This window comes from Ambystoma mexicanum, chromosome 13 (assembly GCF_040938575.1).
Source record: "Ambystoma mexicanum isolate Mex_15411 chromosome 13, UKY_AmexF1_1, whole genome shotgun sequence".
Lineage (NCBI taxonomy): Eukaryota > Metazoa > Chordata > Amphibia > Caudata > Ambystomatidae > Ambystoma > Ambystoma mexicanum.
This window is the reverse complement of record NC_090938.1, coordinates 2208741-2228045: the sequence shown is the minus strand read 5'-3', so window position 1 is coordinate 2228045 and position 19305 is coordinate 2208741. Positions and strand designations below refer to the sequence as shown.

Sequence of the window (19305 nt, the reverse complement as noted above, 5' to 3'; positions counted from 1 at the left end):
AAGCAGAGGGACCCTTTGACCCACAATAGACAGGAAGATGGGTGGGACCTAGTAGTACATGTTTTCAACCCTTTACCTTTCCTGTTGCAAAGCACTCTGGTTATGACCTCACACATAACAGAAGATTGTTGGTGGGAAAACAGGGTTGGTTCGTTAAGATAGGCTAAGCCTACACCAATTAAGAGGGCCCATTTGGCTGTAAAAGGGGGTTGAGCCCCTTTTTTGGTAAATCATCTAAAGACTTTGCAAGGAGTAACAAGAATAACGTATTTGGACGCTGACTGAAGGTACCTTCTGCCTTACAGTTTCAGCCAGTGAAGGACGTCCGGGATTTCTAAGAGGGAAGCAAGATCCCTCCCCTAAACATCTCCCAGGGAACAGAGGGAGATTCCAAACTCAGAGGACCCACCCAGCAGCTCCAAAACCAGTACCCAGCCAGCACACTGCATGCCCTGCTAGGTTCTGAGAGCAAGCTTCCTAGGTGAGAAGTGCCGGAGAGTCTCTGGACAAAGGACAAGGCCGTTGCCTGCTAACACCCTCCTGAGCTTGGCCCGTCTGCCTTAAAGGACGACATGAGCCCAACGAAGAAGCTAGGAGGAGTGCACCGACAACCATCAACCATCGTCTGCCTTAAAGGACATTTTCAAGCCAGTCAGGCCTTCGAGCTGCAGCTGACTGCATCACTGACTGTTGTCACGCTGCAGTCACTAAAGCTGTCCGACCAGTGCTTCAGACCCGCCAACCCACACTGAGACACTGATTCTTGACCCCAAGCCGCTGTGTAGGTCAGCCTGCAGCTGTCCGTCCAGCCTTGCTTGCCAAACTCCTGCCGCCTGTTACTCGCAGCTGTCTCTGTCTTCAAATCTGTCGCAGATGCTGCAAAACACCCTGAAATTAACTCTACACTGTCGAGCATCAAGAACTTCTACAAGCACAAGGTACATTGTGGTTCTGTCCCCCTGGTTCTTCTGCAAAGGCCACTAGTGTCATTTTACAACCCATTGCTCCCTTTGTGCTGAAACCAAGTATCCTTGAACTATTGTGATTCATGACTCTACCGACTAGCCTCCTGTCAGTATCCAGAGTGCACCCCTTTTCCTTCTTGAAACTGTCTGTTCTCTGCATTCCTTTACAGGGTGGGTTGTATGTGGCATTTTGCTAGAACTGTCTGTTGTGATAATAATAAAGTATATCTTTGTGTACAACCTTGACTATACAGTCCCTTTTATCATTGGATATAATTGTATTTTCGCTGTGTTGCAACTAACCACCGACCCACGGCCTTGTGGAGATAAGCCTGCCGTTCCATCCACATTACCAACATTAGACAAGAAGGCCTCATAATTCACTTGTATTCCAATCTGCTCGGATCCCTTCTGGTGTACTAGAGGTATGGGGCTGATTGATGGTTTAGAAACCGATATTCATCCCTGAACCATTGCTACCAGGAGATTGATTCGTCACAGGGATAAGGGTCCATTTGTGCTCGCCCCCACCCCCTCCCGAGACCTGTCGTGCCCATGCCACACTCACCCAATTCCTGGGGCCTTCAACTACAGGCCTTTGTGGCATTCTGCACGCCATGCCAGCTGCCTCTCTGTAGAACAGTGGCCCAGAAGCGAGGAATTCACCTACAACAGGTATGCCTGCGAACTGTCCTTGAACCTGGGCAGATTCTGTGTCATACCTGGGGCACTTTAGGTGTTTAGGTAACGTACTAAAGCACCAAGAAACCTGCTCCGTTTGCTGTGAACGCTAGCTCGTCTAGAATTGAGCTTTCCTTGGCAGCTTGCACTGTTGTGCGCCTGTTGCCCTAACATGTTGCTCATACAACAGCACTTTGATGGTTACCCCATAGACAGAAAGTAGGCACCTGCCAAGACTGGCCCCTATCTTGCAGAGTCTGATCCTGGGTTCTGCCATTCTGTGAATCGCACCTCAGTTCCGCAGAGAAGGGAGGACAATGCAGGCATTGCGGGGTAACATTTATTTAGAATGTGGTAAGGATACGTATTGCAGCGTTCCTCAAACAGGGCTGCATTCCAGAATGTAAGCACTTGTGCAGAAAATATGTCTGACATCTGCCCCTAGTTGGGCAGGTCCCAGTGTGGACTGTAGCTTGAGGAGCTATAACTGTACCAATCAAGCACTGTGCTGCACCTCTTCTTAACTTTCCTGCACCTCCTCCTCACTTCCCTGGACCTCCTCCTAACTTGCAAATTAACAAGGGGGGCCCTGGGAGTCCCTCTGCCAGACATTAGTCCTGGTTACAAGAGACTTACCCAGAGTCTTTAGCTCATTATCTTTCACAGAGAAGAAATATCCCAAACAGAGCAAGGGGTCCACGCTAAAGACCCCCTTGTTAATTTGCATATTCAAGTAACTTTGGGTCTCACCCTAAATTAATAGGGGAATCCAGACGTGGACCCCTTGCTCACTATTCTTAGAGAGGCACAGCTCCACCCTACTGATGAGGTCCAACCAGACCGAAACATGTGTCTGGTGTTGCTGCTCTTGTTCAGAGGAGAATTGCCTAGCATTTCGGTGCTGGACTGCCCCAGGGCAGGACAAAGACTGATATGTTTGGGATATTTCTTCTCTGTGAAAGATAGTGTGCTAAACACTCTGGGTAAGTCACTCGTAACCAGACTAATGTCTGGCAGAGGGACTCCCAGGACCCCCCTTGTTAATTTGCCTCCTCCTAACTTTACCACATCTCTTCCTAACCTCCCCACAGCTCCTTCTAACTTTCCTGCACCTCCTCCTCACTTTCCTGAACCTCCTACTAACTTTCCCACACCTCTTCCTAACTTTCTCACAGCTCTCCTAACTTACCGAACCTCCTTCTAACTTTCCTGCACCACCTCCTTACTTTCCTGAACCTCACCTAACTTTCCTGAACCTCCTCCTCACTTTCCTGAACCGCCTCCTAACTTTCCCATACATCTTCCTAACTTTCTCACAGCTCTTCCTAACTTAACCAAACCTCCTCCTAACTTTCCTGCACCTCTTCCTAACTTTCCCACAGCTCCTCCTCACTTTCCCAAATCTCCTTGTAACTGTGCTGCACCTCTACTTAACTTTCTTGCACCTCTTCCTAACTATCCTGAATCCCCTCCTAAATTTCCTGGAACACTTCTTAGCTTTCCTGCATTTCCTCTTAACTTTCCTGAACCTCCTACTAACTTTCCCACACCTCTTCCTAACTTTCACACAGCTCCTCCTAACTTACTGAACCTCCTTCTAACTTTCCTGCACCTCATCCTCACTTTCCTGAACCTCCTCCTAACTTTCCTCAACCTCCTCTTCACTTTCCCGAGCCTCCTCCTAACTTTCCCGAACCTCTTGCTAACTTTCTCACAGCTCTTCCTAACGTAACCAAACCTTCTAACTTTCCTGCACCTCCTCCTCGCTTTCCTGAACCTCCTCTAACTTTCCCACACCTCTTACTAACTTTCTCACAGCTCTTCCTAACTTAACCAAACCTCCTCCTAACTTTCCCGCACCTCTTCCTAACTTTCCCACAGCGCCACCTCACTTTCAGAAACCTCCTTGTAACTGTGCTGCACCTCTACTTAACTACTTTCTTACACCTCTTCTTCACTATCCTGAACCTCCTCCTAAGTTTCCTGGACCTCTTCCTAACTCACCCGAACCTCCTCCTAACTTTCCAGAACCTCCTCATAATTTACCAGCACCTCCTAACTTTTTGCTGCTGCATTTGGTTCCGCCCCTGGCGTATTTGAGGGTCACAATTCTTCGTATTGTTGACATGGGGGCAGAAAAGGCTCAACACACTGAACAAGGCCCATCACACAAGGACAACCAGCAGTGGGAGAAACTACCCCTCTTGCAATGACCAGGCAAAGTGCTGAAGCACTTGTCTACAGGAAACCAGAAATGCAAGGGGCAGCATTTGCAAAATGCCGGCGAGTTCCTGATGGTGCAGACCAGCGAGGGAATGGAAATCACAATGAAGCAACCTATTTTAGGGAAGAAAAAAACGTGGGAGTCCCTGGACTTTGGTTCCTGGCAGCGAGTTCATCCCTGCAACACAGCTCGGGCAATGCTGGCGAGGAAAACCTAGTAGCCAGCACGTCTCGGATTTCCAAAGAAGCACTGGGCTTGCCCCTGTGAGAGATGCCATGGAGGGCGTCCTCACAAGTTCCTCAAGGCGCCCCCTTCAGGAAAGGAATTCATGCTGCCAGTGAGCGAGGGCCTAGCGCTGGCAAGCGAGGAAACGCTACAGGCGGACATGATATGCTTAGAGCTTTAGACCCTCAAAGAGGGCAAGGGGTCGCAGGGGACAGATACCATGCAATAGTGCTGAGAAGGGGGTGTGGGGGGGAGGAATAGACAGCAGGCAGGGTTTAAGGCCTGTGCTGGGGACACTTGAGGCCACGCCTATGATGCAAGCCACACCGCCACATTGCACCCCCCCCCTCCGATTTCCCAGTTCCATGTAATAATGCCCTCTGAAAAATATCGCCATGCAAAAATATCGCCGAAAAATTGCCGTTTTTTGTGGGGACATTATTGCATGGAACATGCGTGGGACAGCCCTGCAACTCCCAAGCCCTTTTTTTAACCTTTTTTTTTTCCTGCCCCTGTCCCTATATATATGGTCACCCATATAATATCGCCACAACCTTTTCCCGGCGATATTATATACGGCCACCATATATATGGGCTATAATATCACCTGATACCGATATATATGGGCTATAATATCACCTGATACCGATATATATGGGCTATAATATCACCTGATACCGATATATATGGGCTATAATATCACCTGATACCGATATATATGGGCTATAATATCACCTGATACCGATTTCCCAACCCACTTAAAGCCCTGACACCACGGACATTGGGCTGAGCACGTTTTGGGGGCGCACCCTGTAGGCTGAGAAGAAGGAGGGGGGTCTTTGTAACTTATTCAGATTGGAGGAGGGGGCAAGTGGGTCTGATGTAGATTGGCACGGTTTCAAGAACTGGATAGGATAGGTTGAATTATCTGTATTAAAAAAGAAACTGTAGCAACATATGGAATTACACCAGGGACTCCGATGACCAATCAGAACATCGGTCAAGAGGCGTTAACAAGATTGAGAGTCATGGCAACTGATGTCAGCTGATGAGGGGTATGCAATCTTTGTCTCTCAAATGTTTTGCACTACAACTCCCATCAGCCCAAGCCAGCACAGTCAATGGTGCAGGATCATGGGAGTTGTAGTAGAAATCATGTGGAGAGGCACAGGTGCAGACCCCTGATCTAGACGGCTGGATGGAGGGGCATACGAACAATTCCATCCTGAGATCATTTTTTAAAACATATGGAAGGGGGAGGAGTCCCCAAATCAAGGAACAAGGATCAGGCGACTCTGCAGAACTCACAGGGTAGTTTCCAACTCCAGACCACACAGAAGTCCCTACACAGGAAGAGAACTTGCGGGGATTACTGGTCATTCCAAGGGATGAGAGATATCCCAGAAAGGGGAAGGACAAGACTGACCCCATGACCCCAGGAGCAATCCACAGGCAGGGAGCAAACACGTTCCCAGGTGAGATGTCACGTGGCAGGGGAGACCAGGTCACATGTCACGGGGTCGGGAACGGAAATAAAGGAATCACCGGAACTGGCAGTTTGGCGCCAGTCCGGGTTTATGCAGTAATCCAAGTAGTCGTGTGCCTCTTTAGCTCTGCGCTGCGACATTAGGCTCCATATCAATGGAGTCCCCCAGACCCACTGGTTCCCCACGCGCCCCTTTCTTGATTCTGCCCATCATTTTGCAAGTCCCAGATCTACGACTCAGCCGCACTGGCGACCAGAGCGGAGTCACAACATTCCAGTAAGGGGCAGCCAGTAGGAACAAAGCGGCTGCAGCTTTAAACTATATCCACCTATAAATCAAAGAGACCTACCTTCATCATCCCGCTCTTAAGGTACACGCGAGCCTCACTCTCAGACCCCCAACGTTCCCCAGAAAGGCTAATACGTGGATCTCTGGAACACGCCTACGAATGTCTTGCGCGGAACATGAGCCTCGCTTCCACACCCCCAACGTTCCATGGTGGTTTCACAGCAATCCATTTAATCGCTGCATGCAACACCCAGGAAGCACCCTACACCACGTGCTCCACTGAACAATGTTGAATTTACCTCACAAACACCTGTGAACAACTGCTCATGGTTTCTACAACTCTCCAGTGGCAGGAAGTCATTTCATCATCGAGCCCACCCTGACAAACAACAAATTGAACACTCCAGCACTTCAAGGCACAGGAGTGCACCGACTCCAAACGAGGGAGCAAGAGAGGACAGTAAGCATTAAATAGCGCACGGAGCTCCAAGTGACAGAAACACCAGGTTAGAGGAGCACGCTTCTTGCAGCCACATGCGCCGTGACACCACCAGAAGCACGTGCTCACACCTGTAGCGGAAATAAATAGATTTTCCCGCGCATAACACTGTGACTCGACTATGTCCAGCAGAAATGCGAGCCCCTCAAGGGCAAGTGCAAGTCCATCAGCGAGAAGGGGCATCAACACAGACCACCGGGACCTGGCACTCACCACCCTTATGGCGCCCTTTGACCCATTCACGAAAGGGGCAGCTATTTGCTGGGGAATCTGGCTACAACAATTCGAGATGCATCTTGATGCCAGAGAGATAACCGCGGACAGAAAGAAACGCACATTCCTTCTGCTCAACATTGGAGCAGCAGCGATACACCTATTCAACGCCATCCCCGACAACGGTGATGCAAATGACAACGACTCCGCTAAGAATGCACTCACAAACAAGTTCAAACCTGACCTTAATCCCGACTACGAACGATTCCACTTTTGTATGGCCAGGCAACGGGAAAACAAGACTGTAGACAACTCCCATGCCCGCCTACGGGAAATGGCAGTTGGTTGCGAATTCCCCAATGAGGAATTCACCATCTGCCTCCAAATAATTAACAAAATTTTGCTGGAAAAGCTGAGGCGAGCTATCCTGTCAGAAAATAACACAGCGCTATCTCGTATCCTCGAGACGGGGCATCTTCGGGAACGCACGGACGACCAGAGTGCTTCTTGCATTATAATAAATAGATCTTTGTCTCTTCTCTTTCGCCTAAACAGCTGATGTTTCTTTATTGCCATCTATTTCCTGCTGTTTCTCCTAATCATCTGATGTTTCTCTATTGCCATTTCTTCCCTGTTGTTTCTCAGAAATGGCTCATGCTTCTTTTCTGCCATCTCTTCCCTGTTGTTTCTCCTACCATCTGATGCTTCTTTTCTGCCATCTTTTCTCTGCTGTTTTTCCTTATCATCTGATGCTTCTCTTCTGCCATCTTTTCCCTGCTGTTTCTCGTAACCACCTGATGCTTCTCTTCTGCCATCTGTTCCCTGTTGTTTCTTATCTGATGCTTCTCTACTGCCATCTCTTCCCTGCTATTTTGTCTAATAGCCTGATGCTCCTCTTCTGCCACCTCTTCCCTAATGTTTCTCCTAATCGCCTGATGTTTAGCTTCTGTCATCTCTTTCCTGTGATTTCTATTTGTCTGATTATCTTCTATATCTTCACTGCTGTTTCTCCTAATCGTCTGATTGTTCTCTACTGCCATTGTTTCCCTGTTGTTTCTCCGAAATGTCTGATGCTTCATTTCTGCCATCTCTTCCCTGTTGTTTCTCCTAACCATCTGATGCTCCTTTTCTGGCAACTCTTCACTGATGTTTCTCCTAATCGTCTGATTTTTCTCATCTGCCAATCCTCTGATGATTCTCTACTGCTATCTCTTCCCTGCTCTTTCTCCTAATCATCTGATGATTTTCTTCTGCCATTTGTTCCCTGTTGTTTCTCCTAACTGTCTGAGGTTTCTCTACTGCCATCTCTTCCCTGTTGTTTCTCCTAACTGTCTGAGGTTTCTCTACTGCCATCTCTTCCCTGTTGTTTCTCCTAACTGTCTGAGGTTTCTCTACTGCCATCTCTTCTCTGCTGTTTCTCCAAATCGTCTGATGCTTCTCTTCTGACATCTCTTCCCTGCTGTTTTTCCCAATCATCTTATGCTTCTCTTCTGCCATCTCTTCCCTGATGTTTCTCCTAATCGCCTGAAGTTTCGCTTCTGCCATCTCTTTCCTGTGATTTCTCCTATCTGTCTGATTATATCTCTTCCCTGCTGTTTCTCCTAATCATCTGATGCTTCTCTTCTCTGTTTGTTTCTCTGAAATGTCTGATATGTCTCTTCTGCCATCCTTTTCCTGATGTTTCTCCTAATTGTCTTATGCTTCTCTCCTGTTATCTCTGCCCTGCGGTCTCTTTTAATCGTCTGATGCTTTGTTACTGCCATCTCTTCCTTGCTGTTTCTCCTAATCAATTGATGTTTCTCTACTACTATCTCATTCCTGCTGTTTCTCCTAATCACCTGATGCTTTTCTTCTGGCATCTCTTCCCGGCTGTTTCTCCAAATCGCTGATGCTTCTCTACTGCCATCCCTTCCCTGCTGTTTTGCCTATTCGGCTGAAGCTCTTCTTCTGCCATCTCTTCCCTGCTGTTTCTTCTAATCAGCTGAAGCTTGTCTTCTGCCATCGCTTCCCTGCTATTTCCCTCAATAATCCGATGCTTCTCTTCTGCCATCTCTTCCCTGCTGTTTCTCCTAATCGTCTGATGTTTCTCTTCTGCCATATCTTCCCTGCGCTTTCTCCTAATCATCTGATGCTTCTCTACTTCCATCTCTTCCCTGCTGTTTCTCCTTATCATCTGATGCTTCTCTACTGCCATCTCCTCCCTGCTATTTCTCCTAATCGTCCGATGTTTCTCTACTACCATCTAATTCCCGCTGATTCTCCCAATTGTCGGATGCTTATCTTCTATCATATCTTCTCAGCTGTTTCTTGTAATCGTATGATGTTTCTCTTCTGTCATTTATTCCCTACTGTTTCTCCTAATGATCTGATGTTTCTCTTCGGCCATCTCTTACCTGCTGTTTCTCCTAATCCTCTGATACTTCTCTTCTGCCATCTCTTCCCTGCTGTTTCTCCTAATCATCTGATGCTTCTCTTCCCCCATCTCTTGCTTGCTGTTTTTCCTAATCGTCTGACATTTCTCTACTGTCATCTCTTATCTGCTGTTTCTCCCTATTGTCTGATGTTTCTCTTCTGCCATCTCTTCTCTGCTGTTTCTCCTAATCGTCTGATGCTTTTGATCTGTCATCTCCTCCATTTGGTTTCTCCTAATTGTCTGATGCTTCTCTTCTGCCATCTCTTCTCTGCTGTTTCTCCCAATCGTCTGATGTTTCTCTTCTGCCATCTCTTCTCTGCTGTTTCTCCTAATTGTCTGCTGTTTCTCTTCTGCCTTCTCTTCTCTGCCATTTGTCCTGATCATTTGATGCTTCTCTTCCACCATCTCTTCCCTGCTGTTTCTCCTTATTTTCTGGTGCTTCTCTTCTGCCATCTCTTGCTTGCTGTTTTTCCTAATCGTCTGCTGTTCCTCTACTCCCATTTATTTATTTATTTACATTTATATAGCGCGCAAGCAGCCCAGGGGCATTGAGGCGCTGTTACTTGCAATAACTTAGTCACATGGTACAGGCATGGTAGCGATTGTTGACACATTATGAATGTTACAGGAAATCATACTGTTATTACTGATATTGCTTTTGGTCATATAATACAGTATACATGAAAAGTATTTGTGCTGATGTGTTCTGGCCTTATGTGAAGAGGGTAGTCTTCAGCGTTTTGCGCAAGGTGGTGAGGGAGGCCTCACCACGGATAGTGGGTGGTAGGGCATTCCAGTGAGAGGGCGCGAGATAAGGGAAGCTGGATCCGCCCGCTTTTACTCTCTTTACTAGTGGCACAGAGAGCATGTTGGTGTACGGTGATCTGGTTGGCCATCTCTTCTCTGCTGTTTCTCCTAATCGTTTGATGCTTCCCTTCTGCCATTTCTTCCCTGCTGTTTCTCCTAATCATCCGATGCTTCTCTTCTGCCATCTCTTACCTGCTGTTTCTCCTAATCGTCTGATGCTTTTGATCTGTCATCTCCTCCATTTGGTTTCTCCTAATCATCTGACATTTCTCTTCTGCCATCTCTTCTCTGCTGTTTTTCCTAATCGTCTGCTGTTTCTCTACTGCCATCTCTTCTCTGCTATTTTGTCTAATAGCCTGATGCTTCTCTTCTGCCATCTCTTCCCTAATGTTTCTCTTAATCGCCTGATGTTTCCCTTCTGTCATCTCTTTTCTGTGATTTCTCCTATTTGTCTGATTCTCTTCTATATATTCACTGCTGTTTCTCCTAATCGTCTGATGGTTCTCTACTGCCATTTTTTCCGTTGTTTCTCCGAAATGTCTGATGCTTCATTTCTGCCATCTCTTCCCTGTTGTTTCTCCTAACCATCTGATGCTCCTTTTCTGGCAACTCTTCACTGCTCTTTCTCCTAATCGTCTGATGCTTCTCATCTGCCAATCCTCTGATGATTCTCTACTGCTATCTCTTCCCTGCTGTTTCTCCTAATCATCTGATGATTTTCTTCTGCCATCTGTTCCCTGATGTTTCTCCTAATCATCTGATGTTTCTCTACTGCCATCACTTTCCTGCTGTTTTTCCCAATCATCTTATGCGTCTCTTCTGCCATCTCTTCGCTATTGTTTCTTATAATCATCTGAGGTTTCTCTACTGCCATCTCTTCTCTGCTGTTTCTCCAAATCGTCTGATCCTTCTCTTCTGACATCTCTTCCCTGCTGTTTTTCCCAATCATCTTATGCTTCTCTTGTGCCATCTCTTCCCTGATGTTTCTCCTAATCGCCTGAAGTTTCGCTTCTGCCATCTCTTTCCTGTGATTTCTCCTATTTGTCTGATTATATCTCTTCACTGCTGTTTCTCCTAACTGTCTGAGGTTTCTCTACTGCCATCTGTTCTCTGCTGTTTCTCCAAATCGTCTGATGCTTCTCTTCTGACATCTCTTCCCTGCTGTTTTTCCCAATCATCCTATGCTTCTCTTATGCCATCTCTTCCCTGATGTTTTTCCTAATCGCCTGAAGTTTCGCTTCTGCCATCTCTTTCCTGTGATTTCTCCTATTTGTCTGATTATATCTCTTCCCTGCTGTTTCTCCTAATCATCTGATGCTTCTCTTCTCTGTTTGTTTCTCTGAAATGTCTGATATTTCTCTTCTCCCATCCTTTTCCTGATGTTTCTCCTAATTGTCTTATGCTTCTCTCCTGTTATCTCTGCCCTGCGGTCTCTTTTAATCGTCTGATGCTTTGTTACTGCCATCTCTTCCTTGCTGTTTCTACTAATCAACTGATGTTTCTCTACTACTATCTCATTCCTGCTGTTTCTCCTAATCACCTGATGCTTTTCTTCTGGTATCTCTTCCTGGCTGTTTCTCCAAATCGCTGATGCTTCTCTACTGCCATCCCTTCCCTGCTGTATTGCCTATTTGGCTGAAGCTCCTCTTCTGCCATCTCTTCCCTGCTGTTTCTTCTAATCAGCTGAAGCTTGTCTTCTGCCATCGCTTCCCTGCTATTTCCCCCAATCATCCGATGCTTCTCTTCTGCCATCTCTTCCCTGCTGTTTCTCCTAATCGTCTGATGTTTCTCTTCTGCCATACCTTCCCTGCGGTTTCTCCTAATCATCTGATGCTTCTCTACTTCCATCTCTTCCCTGCTGTTTCTCCTTATCATCTGATGCTTCTCTACTGCCATCTCCTCCCTGCTATTTCACCTAATCGTCCGATGTTTCTCTACTGCCATCTAATTCCCGCTGATTCTCCCAATTGTTGGATGCTTCTCTTCTATCATATCTTCTCAGCTGTTTCTTTTAATCGTATGATGTTTCTCTTCTGTCATTTATTCCCTGCTGTTTCTCCTAATGATCTGATGTTTCTCTTCTGCCATCTCTTACCTGCTGTTTCTTCTAATCCTCTGATACTTCTCTTCTGCCATCTCTTCCCTGCTGTTTCTCCTAATCATCTGATGCTACTCTTCTGCCATCTCCTCCCTGCTGTTTTTCCTAATGGTCGGATGTGTCTCTACTGCTACCTCTTCCCTGCTGTTTCTCCTATTTGTCTGATTCTCTGCTACCGTCTCTTCCCTGCCGTTTCTCCTAATCATCTGATGCTTTTGATCTGTCATCTCCTCCATTTGGTTTATCCTAATTGTCTGATGCTTCTCTTCTGCCATCTCTTCCCTGCTGTTTCTCCTAATCATCTGACATTTCTCTACTGTCATCTCTTCTCTGCTGTTTCTCCCAATCGTCTGATGTTTCTCTTCTGCCATCTCTTCTCTGCTGTTTCTCCTAATCGTTTGATGTTTCTCCACTGCCATCTGTTCCCTGCTGTTTCTCCTAATTGTCTGATTTTTCCCTTCTGCCTTCTCTTCTCTGCTGTTTCTCCTAATTGTCTGATTTTTCCCTTCTGCCTTCTCTTCTCTGCTGTTTCTCCTAATCGTTTGATGTTTCTCCACTGCCATCTGTTCCCTGCTGTTTCTCCTAATTGTCTGCTGTTTCTCTTCTGCCTTCTCTTCTCTGCTGTTTCTCCTAATTGTCTGATTTTTCCCTTCTGCCTTCTCTTCTCTGCTGTTTCTCCTAATCGTTTGATGTTTCTCCACTGCCATCTTTACTCTGCTGTTTCTCCTAATTGTCTGCTGTTTCTCTTCTGCCTTCTCTTCTCTGCTATTTGTCCTGATCATCTGATGCTTCTATTCCACCCTCTCTTCCCTGATGTTTATCCTATTTGTCTGTTTCTCTTCTGCCATCTGTTCCCTGCTGTTTCTCCTAATCGTTTGATGTTTCTCCACTGCCATCTGTTCCCTGCTGTTTCTCCTAATTGTCTGACATTTCTCTACTGTCATCTCTTCTCTGCTGTTTCTCCTAATTGTCTGATTTTTCCCTTCTGCCTTCTCTTCTCTGCTGTTTCTCCTAATCGTTTGATGTTTCTCCACTGCCATCTCTTCTCTGCTGTTTCTCCTAATTGCCTGATTTTTCCCTTCTGCCTTCTCTTCTCTGCTGTTTCTCCTAATTGCCTGATGTTTCGCTTCTGCCATCTTTACTCTGCTGTTTCTCCTAATTGTCTGCTGTTTCTCTACTGCCATCTCTTCTCTGCTGTTTCTCCTAATTGCCTGATTTTTCCCTTCTGCCTTCTCTTCTCTGCTGTTTCTCCTAATTGCCTGATGTTTCGCTTCTGCCATCTTTACTCTGCTGTTTCTCCTAATTGTCTGCTGTTTCTCTTCTGCCTTCTCTTCTCTGCTGTTTCTCCTAATTGTCTGATTTTTCCCTTCTGCCTTCTCTTCTCTGCTGTTTCTCCTAATCGTTTGATGTTTCTCCACTGCCATCTTTACTCTGCTGTTTCTCCTAATTGTCTGCTGTTTCTCTTCTGCCTTCTCTTGTCTGCTATTTGTCCTGATCATCTGATGCTTCTATTCCACCCTCTCTTCCCTGATGTTTATCCTATTTGTCTGTTTCTCTTCTGCCATCTGTTCCCTGCTGTTTCTCCTAATCGTTTGATGTTTCTCCACTGCCATCTGTTCCCTGCTGTTTCTCCTAATTGTCTGACATTTCTCTACTGTCATCTCTTCTCTGCTGTTTCTCCTAATTGTCTGATTTTTCCCTTCTGCCTTCTCTTCTCTGCTGTTTCTCCTAATCGTTTGATGTTTCTCCACTGCCATCTCTTCTCTGCTGTTTCTCCTAATTGCCTGATTTTTCCCTTCTGCCTTCTCTTCTCTGCTGTTTCTCCTAATTGCCTGATGTTTCGCTTCTGCCATCTTTACTCTGCTGTTTCTCCTAATTGTCTGCTGTTTCTCTACTGCCATCTCTTCTCTGCTGTTTCTCCTAATTGCCTGATTTTTCCCTTCTGCCTTCTCTTCTCTGCTGTTTCTCCTAATTGCCTGATGTTTCGCTTCTGCCATCTTTACTCTGCTGTTTCTCCTAATTGTCTGCTGTTTCTCTTCTGCCTTCTCTTCTCTGCTGTTTCTCCTAATTGTCTGATTTTTCCCTTCTGCCTTCTCTTCTCTGCTGTTTCTCCTAATCGTTTGATGTTTCTCCACTGCCATCTTTACTCTGCTGTTTCTCCTAATTGTCTGCTGTTTCTCTTCTGCCTTCTCTTGTCTGCTATTTGTCCTGATCATCTGATGCTTCTATTCCACCTTCTCTTCTCTGCTGTTTCTCCTAATCATCTGCTGTTTCTCTTCTGCCTTCTCTTGTCTGCTATTTGTCCTGATCATCTGATGCTTCTATTCCACCCTCTCTTCCCTGATGTTTGTCCTATTTGTCTGTTTCTCTTCTGCCATCTGTTCCCTGCTGTTTCTCCTAATGGGCTGATGTTTCTCTTCTGCCATCTCTCCTTTGCTTTTTCCCCATATTCCACTTTACGTTTCTTGTGTATATTCCATTGCCACCACCTCTATCCCGCTTTGATATTTGTCTTCTAACGCCTGTGCTACTTTCTTGCGGTTGCAGATGGTTGCCTTCGGCTCTCTGTTTTTCATTCTGGTCTCCATCACCACCTTCTGCCTGGAGACACATGAGGCCTTCACCGTCAACAGGAATGTTACTGAGATGGTGACTGTGGGCAATACCACGGAAACACTGGTGGTGAGAGAAGTGGAGACGGAGCCTATTCTGACGTACATTGAGGGGATCTGCGTGCTCTGGTTCACCCTGGAGTTCCTTGTTCGTATACTTTGCTGTCCAGACAAGTTGCTTTTTGTGCGGAACATGTTGAACATCATTGACTTTGTGGCCATTTTGCCATTTTACCTGGAAGTGGCCCTGAGTGGGCTCTCTTCGAAAGCTGCCAGGGATGTATTGGGCTTTCTCAGGGTGGTACGCTTTGTGCGGATTCTCCGGATCTTTAAGTTGACGCGGCACTTTGTCGGCCTGCGGGTATTGGGCCATACGCTCCGAGCAAGCATCAATGAATTCCTGCTTCTCATCATCTTCTTGGCACTGGGCGTCTTGATCTTTGCCACCATGATCTACTATGCGGAGCGAATCGGCGCTAGCCCCACCGACCCTAGTGGCAGCGCCCACACTCACTTCAAGAACATCCCCATCGGCTTCTGGTGGGCCGTGGTGACAATGACCACTCTTGGCTATGGGGACATGTACCCCCAGACCTGGTCTGGCATGCTGGTGGGGGCCTTATGTGCCTTGGCTGGGGTCTTAACAATTGCCATGCCTGTCCCGGTCATTGTAAACAATTTTGGGATGTACTACTCCCTGGCAATGGCCAAACAGAAACTCCCTAAGAAGAAGAAAAAGCATGTCCCTAGGTCCAACCAGTTGGACTCTCCCAGCTTAGGCAAATCTGAGGACAACTCTCCACGGAACAGCACACAGAGCGACACTTGCCCGCTGGCTGCGGAGGGGGCAATGGAGAGGAAGCGTTCAGGTAAGACAAGCCGACAGAGGGTGGTACCCACCTATGGAAACTGATTTTTGCAATTATTGTACTTCTGTAGTGTGGGTACATGGTAGTACATGGTGTATGTCTAGCATGTTTTAGGTTTCTTTTTGTTTCACACACATGTAGTGGTAGCACAGCACCTACTGGAACCCCAATAACAGAGGTAACGATGTCTCATACAAACACTTTGCGTCATGATTGCTCACGGCATGTGTGAACACAGTGTGAAGGGTCAGTAATGCGAGGCAAACAACTGCTTATATGGTTCTCAGTATTAAGCATTTTATTAACAGAACAAGATGCACATGAATCCTTGCTAAACCTGCTCTATCATGGGAGTTCCTAAGGGATCACGCCTAAGAGAACCAAAATGTCCCTCACACTAGACAACAGAACGTTTAAAGCACATGAACAACAACAGAAAAGAATAAAGCATAAACAACCAGTCGTAATTCGGATGACCTTCACCTGTCCTGGGTAGATGCCTTCCCCAGGATTTTTCAAAGTCAATCTTCCCAAATGTTCAAACAGAAGAATAAAGTCTTGAACCAGATCTTTTAAGTTCAGAATAAACCTAAAGTTCACCAAACAAACATCCACTGGTAACAGTCCTTCAGCATCCAGTTGAAAAAGATCCCTTTCCCACTTCAGCCAAGGAAACAGCACCAATGGTAATCCTGGATGTCGGTCTTCCGGGATGACTTTGTTTCAGTTCACAATATAGATTGGCCATTTCTTCCTCTACAAATGTACAACTGTTCATAACCTCAGCAGTGTCACTGGCATATTTGTCAGGATGCTTCTTCTTGGGTAGTTGCACTCCTCTTACAACACCCTTTTCTACTACTGCCACTATGGGCACTGACTGCTTGGTTCCACAATGTAAAACTACTACCACCATCAACCTCAATATGGCATCTGCTGGCAGTATTATACACAACCACAGTTCTGATACTTCTGCTTCACCTTTGAATGTGAAAGTAGTTAGGCATGTTAAAGACAAGACATGTCAACCTAATCAAGTAGGCAAGGCAGTCTTCTTTTCTATATTCTATGAAACGGGCAGCTTCTTTGCCTCTTCACTCTGCTTTACTGCCACTTCTGGTTTATCTTCTTACAAGCAGCGACTCCCTTCTCCAGCTTTATATACAACTTCTTGGTTCCAGTCGTTACTTTGAAGCAGTATTTCCACAATACTAGCTTCAAATAACAATATCTCACTTGTATCAGAGGATACTGGACCTTTAATACTTTCCCTGTTAGTTTGATTGCTTCAAATCAGGGTTTTCTTCAATCTAGAGAGGGTTTGTCTCTGAGCTTGGGCAATGCGTGTTATCTTTATGTGTACAACAACTTCTGCTTTTAAAGAATGTTCGTTCTTCAAAGGAAAATTACTTTTAGATGTACACAACACCTCTTTCAGGTTGATGTTCAGCTTCAAATATATGTAATAGTTTTTATTCCTAGATATTACTTGTGTGTGTACCTTACTAAAGTTTCTGTACTTTTCAAGCCATCTTTCATAAACACAGAAATCCGAAACATATTTCTATGTTTATAAAAGATGGCTTGAAAAGTACATAATTCAAGACATCTTTTATAAAGCTTTGCCAATGGACAAAAACGCCTCGGTGATCTGAGCTATGCTCTGCAGAGCAGACTAGATCACCGAGCCTGAGGCGTCTTTGCCCTGGGGATCTTAGATCACAGATCCCCCAGGTTTGCTGAGGGTCAGTGACCTCGGGAGGGAAAAGAAAGGGACCATAACTTCCTCTTGTGATCCCTCACGGGAGGGATCACAAGAGGAAGTTACAGTGACTGAGAGAATTGCCAGCCAGCCACAGCATTGGTGAAACTGCAACTTCCAGTTTCAGCGATGCTGTGGCTGGTTGGCACTTATGTCAGTCACAGATTGCCTGGCATTAAAATGGCGGGCACATCTCCCATCACAGCTACGGCTGTGGCAGGATAATGTTTCCCACCATTGCTTGGTGGTACCAGGTGGGCCGCAGCAGGGCCCTGCTCAGTCCCAGTTTTTGGAGACTGCCGAGGCCCGGCCCCAGCCCACTTAAATCACTGCCTTTCCCCAAATACTACCGCAGTGCTATTAAAAGGTGCTGCATTCCTACACAAAGTCTGGGCCATGGTTGAACCAGCTGCCCTTTAGTGCGGTGGCCAAGGATCTTAAATTCTTCGAAGTACAGTATCCCTCACGAGTAAAGCATTTAACCTTTCCTGGAGCAAGTGTTTTACTGGACTCAGCGAGCTCAATTAGAAAATATGAGGTCCAGTCCTGTGCTCGGCAAGGAGGCTTACATAACCTCTAGTGGTCGGTAAAAAGAGGGATTGTTAAGGTCACTGCTATTTTTTTCAGGACGTGTAGAACCCTGGCCATGTCATAGGAGGATCAGAAGATGCCAGCTGCTGGAGAGAGAGGGTGAACAGGAAGATGAGGTGGTAGCGGGTGAAGGGTGCCAGATCATTGATGGTCTGCCATCTAAGGGATTCTCAGGAGCACACAATGGGCCTCATTACGACCCAGGCGGTAAGTTACCGCCTGGGCCGTGACTTTACCACCATGGCGTAAACTACGTTTACGCCATGGTGGTTGGCGGACTTACCGCCCCATTCCGACCTTGGCGGGGCGGTAAGTCCCCAATCCCCATTTACCCTTCCCCATTCCCATTTTTGCCCCATAGGGCATAATGGGAGTGGGGAAGGCGTTAATTACGCCACCGTAAATTACGGTGGCGTAATTAACTCCATGGTCCCTTAGCGCCATGGATTTTAACACCCGCTAAAAACGGGTGTTAAAACCTCCATGGCGCTAAGGGACCTCGTAATTGGCGGTAAGGGGTCGGCGCAGCTAACGCTGGCGTAAACCCCTTACCGCCAGGGTCGTAATGAGGCCCAATGGGTTGACAGAGTGGAGAATGGGTGCCAGCTTGGCAGTAAACTCTGAGTGAAGAGTGATAGAGAAGGGAGGGCTTGGTGGAAGGAGGAGATGACAAAGAGTCCTAGCTGGGAAGGATACGAGGGGAAACATGGCGTCATGTATTCCGGTGACCTTAAAGGTGATGTGGGAGGTGACGTCATTATAGAGAAGGTGCTTAGATATGCATTGTAGGCAGGGATCAAGCATGGACTGCAGCACATGAGTGCGAGAGCGGAGGGAGGAGATGAGATCAGCCTTATGCCGAGAGAGAGAGAGCGTGGCCTTGTGAGCAGTAAGCCAGACGCTACAGTGGAATGGCTGTAGAGCAGATTTGAAAAAAACTACACCCAATATTCAGAATATTTGACACAACTGGAGAAACGGATACCCGGATGATCTACATAAAGTGATCCTAACTTCCAACCCCGTATGGGAGGAGCAGGAGAGGAAACGTACCTGTTGCATAACCATTCAGAGTATTCAGTCCCAGAGTGTAATCACGAGCAATGCAGTGATTTTTCTACAGTCATAATAATCTTTGAAGGTCCAGAGTGAAGATATCACATTCCAGGACCTTATTGAAGGATTGAATCCATTGTATCTTCTATTTCATCTCTAGAGTTTATATGGAGGTTGGTGCGGCTCACCCCAGTCCACATCAGGTAAGATCCAACAAGCTCAGTGTCTAACGTCCTGAGGAAGGTCTGAAAAATAGAAAGGCCTGATTACGGGTGCCAAAATCTATGACCGAAACACGTGTAGACGAAATGAACTGTCCATAATTAGAACAAACAGTTTTTGACACTTGTACTGAAGATAGGGTCGAAATACTGTGTAAAACTAAATGTATGGAACATGCTGTAACAACTAGATTGAGGTAGACAGAAATACAGAGAGCTATTGCCAACACTAGAACTATGGGTATGAATGAGTGAGGGAAGAATTGATAGTGTGAGAAGAAATGTACATGTGTG

General features: G+C 46.3%; 1 protein-coding gene across 6 annotated transcripts in view; it reads left to right on the top strand.

Annotated features, from left to right (window-relative positions):
- Positions 1-19305, top strand: part of KCNC4 (potassium voltage-gated channel subfamily C member 4) — a 430144-nt gene that overhangs the window by 114404 nt on the left and 296435 nt on the right. For all 6 annotated transcript variants that reach the window (XM_069632972.1, XM_069632971.1, XM_069632967.1 and 3 more), the window contains exon 3: positions 14448-15381. In XM_069632972.1, the coding sequence (XP_069489073.1) occupies positions 14448-15381 (934 nt within the window). The remainder of the gene's footprint in view (positions 1-14447; positions 15382-19305) is intronic.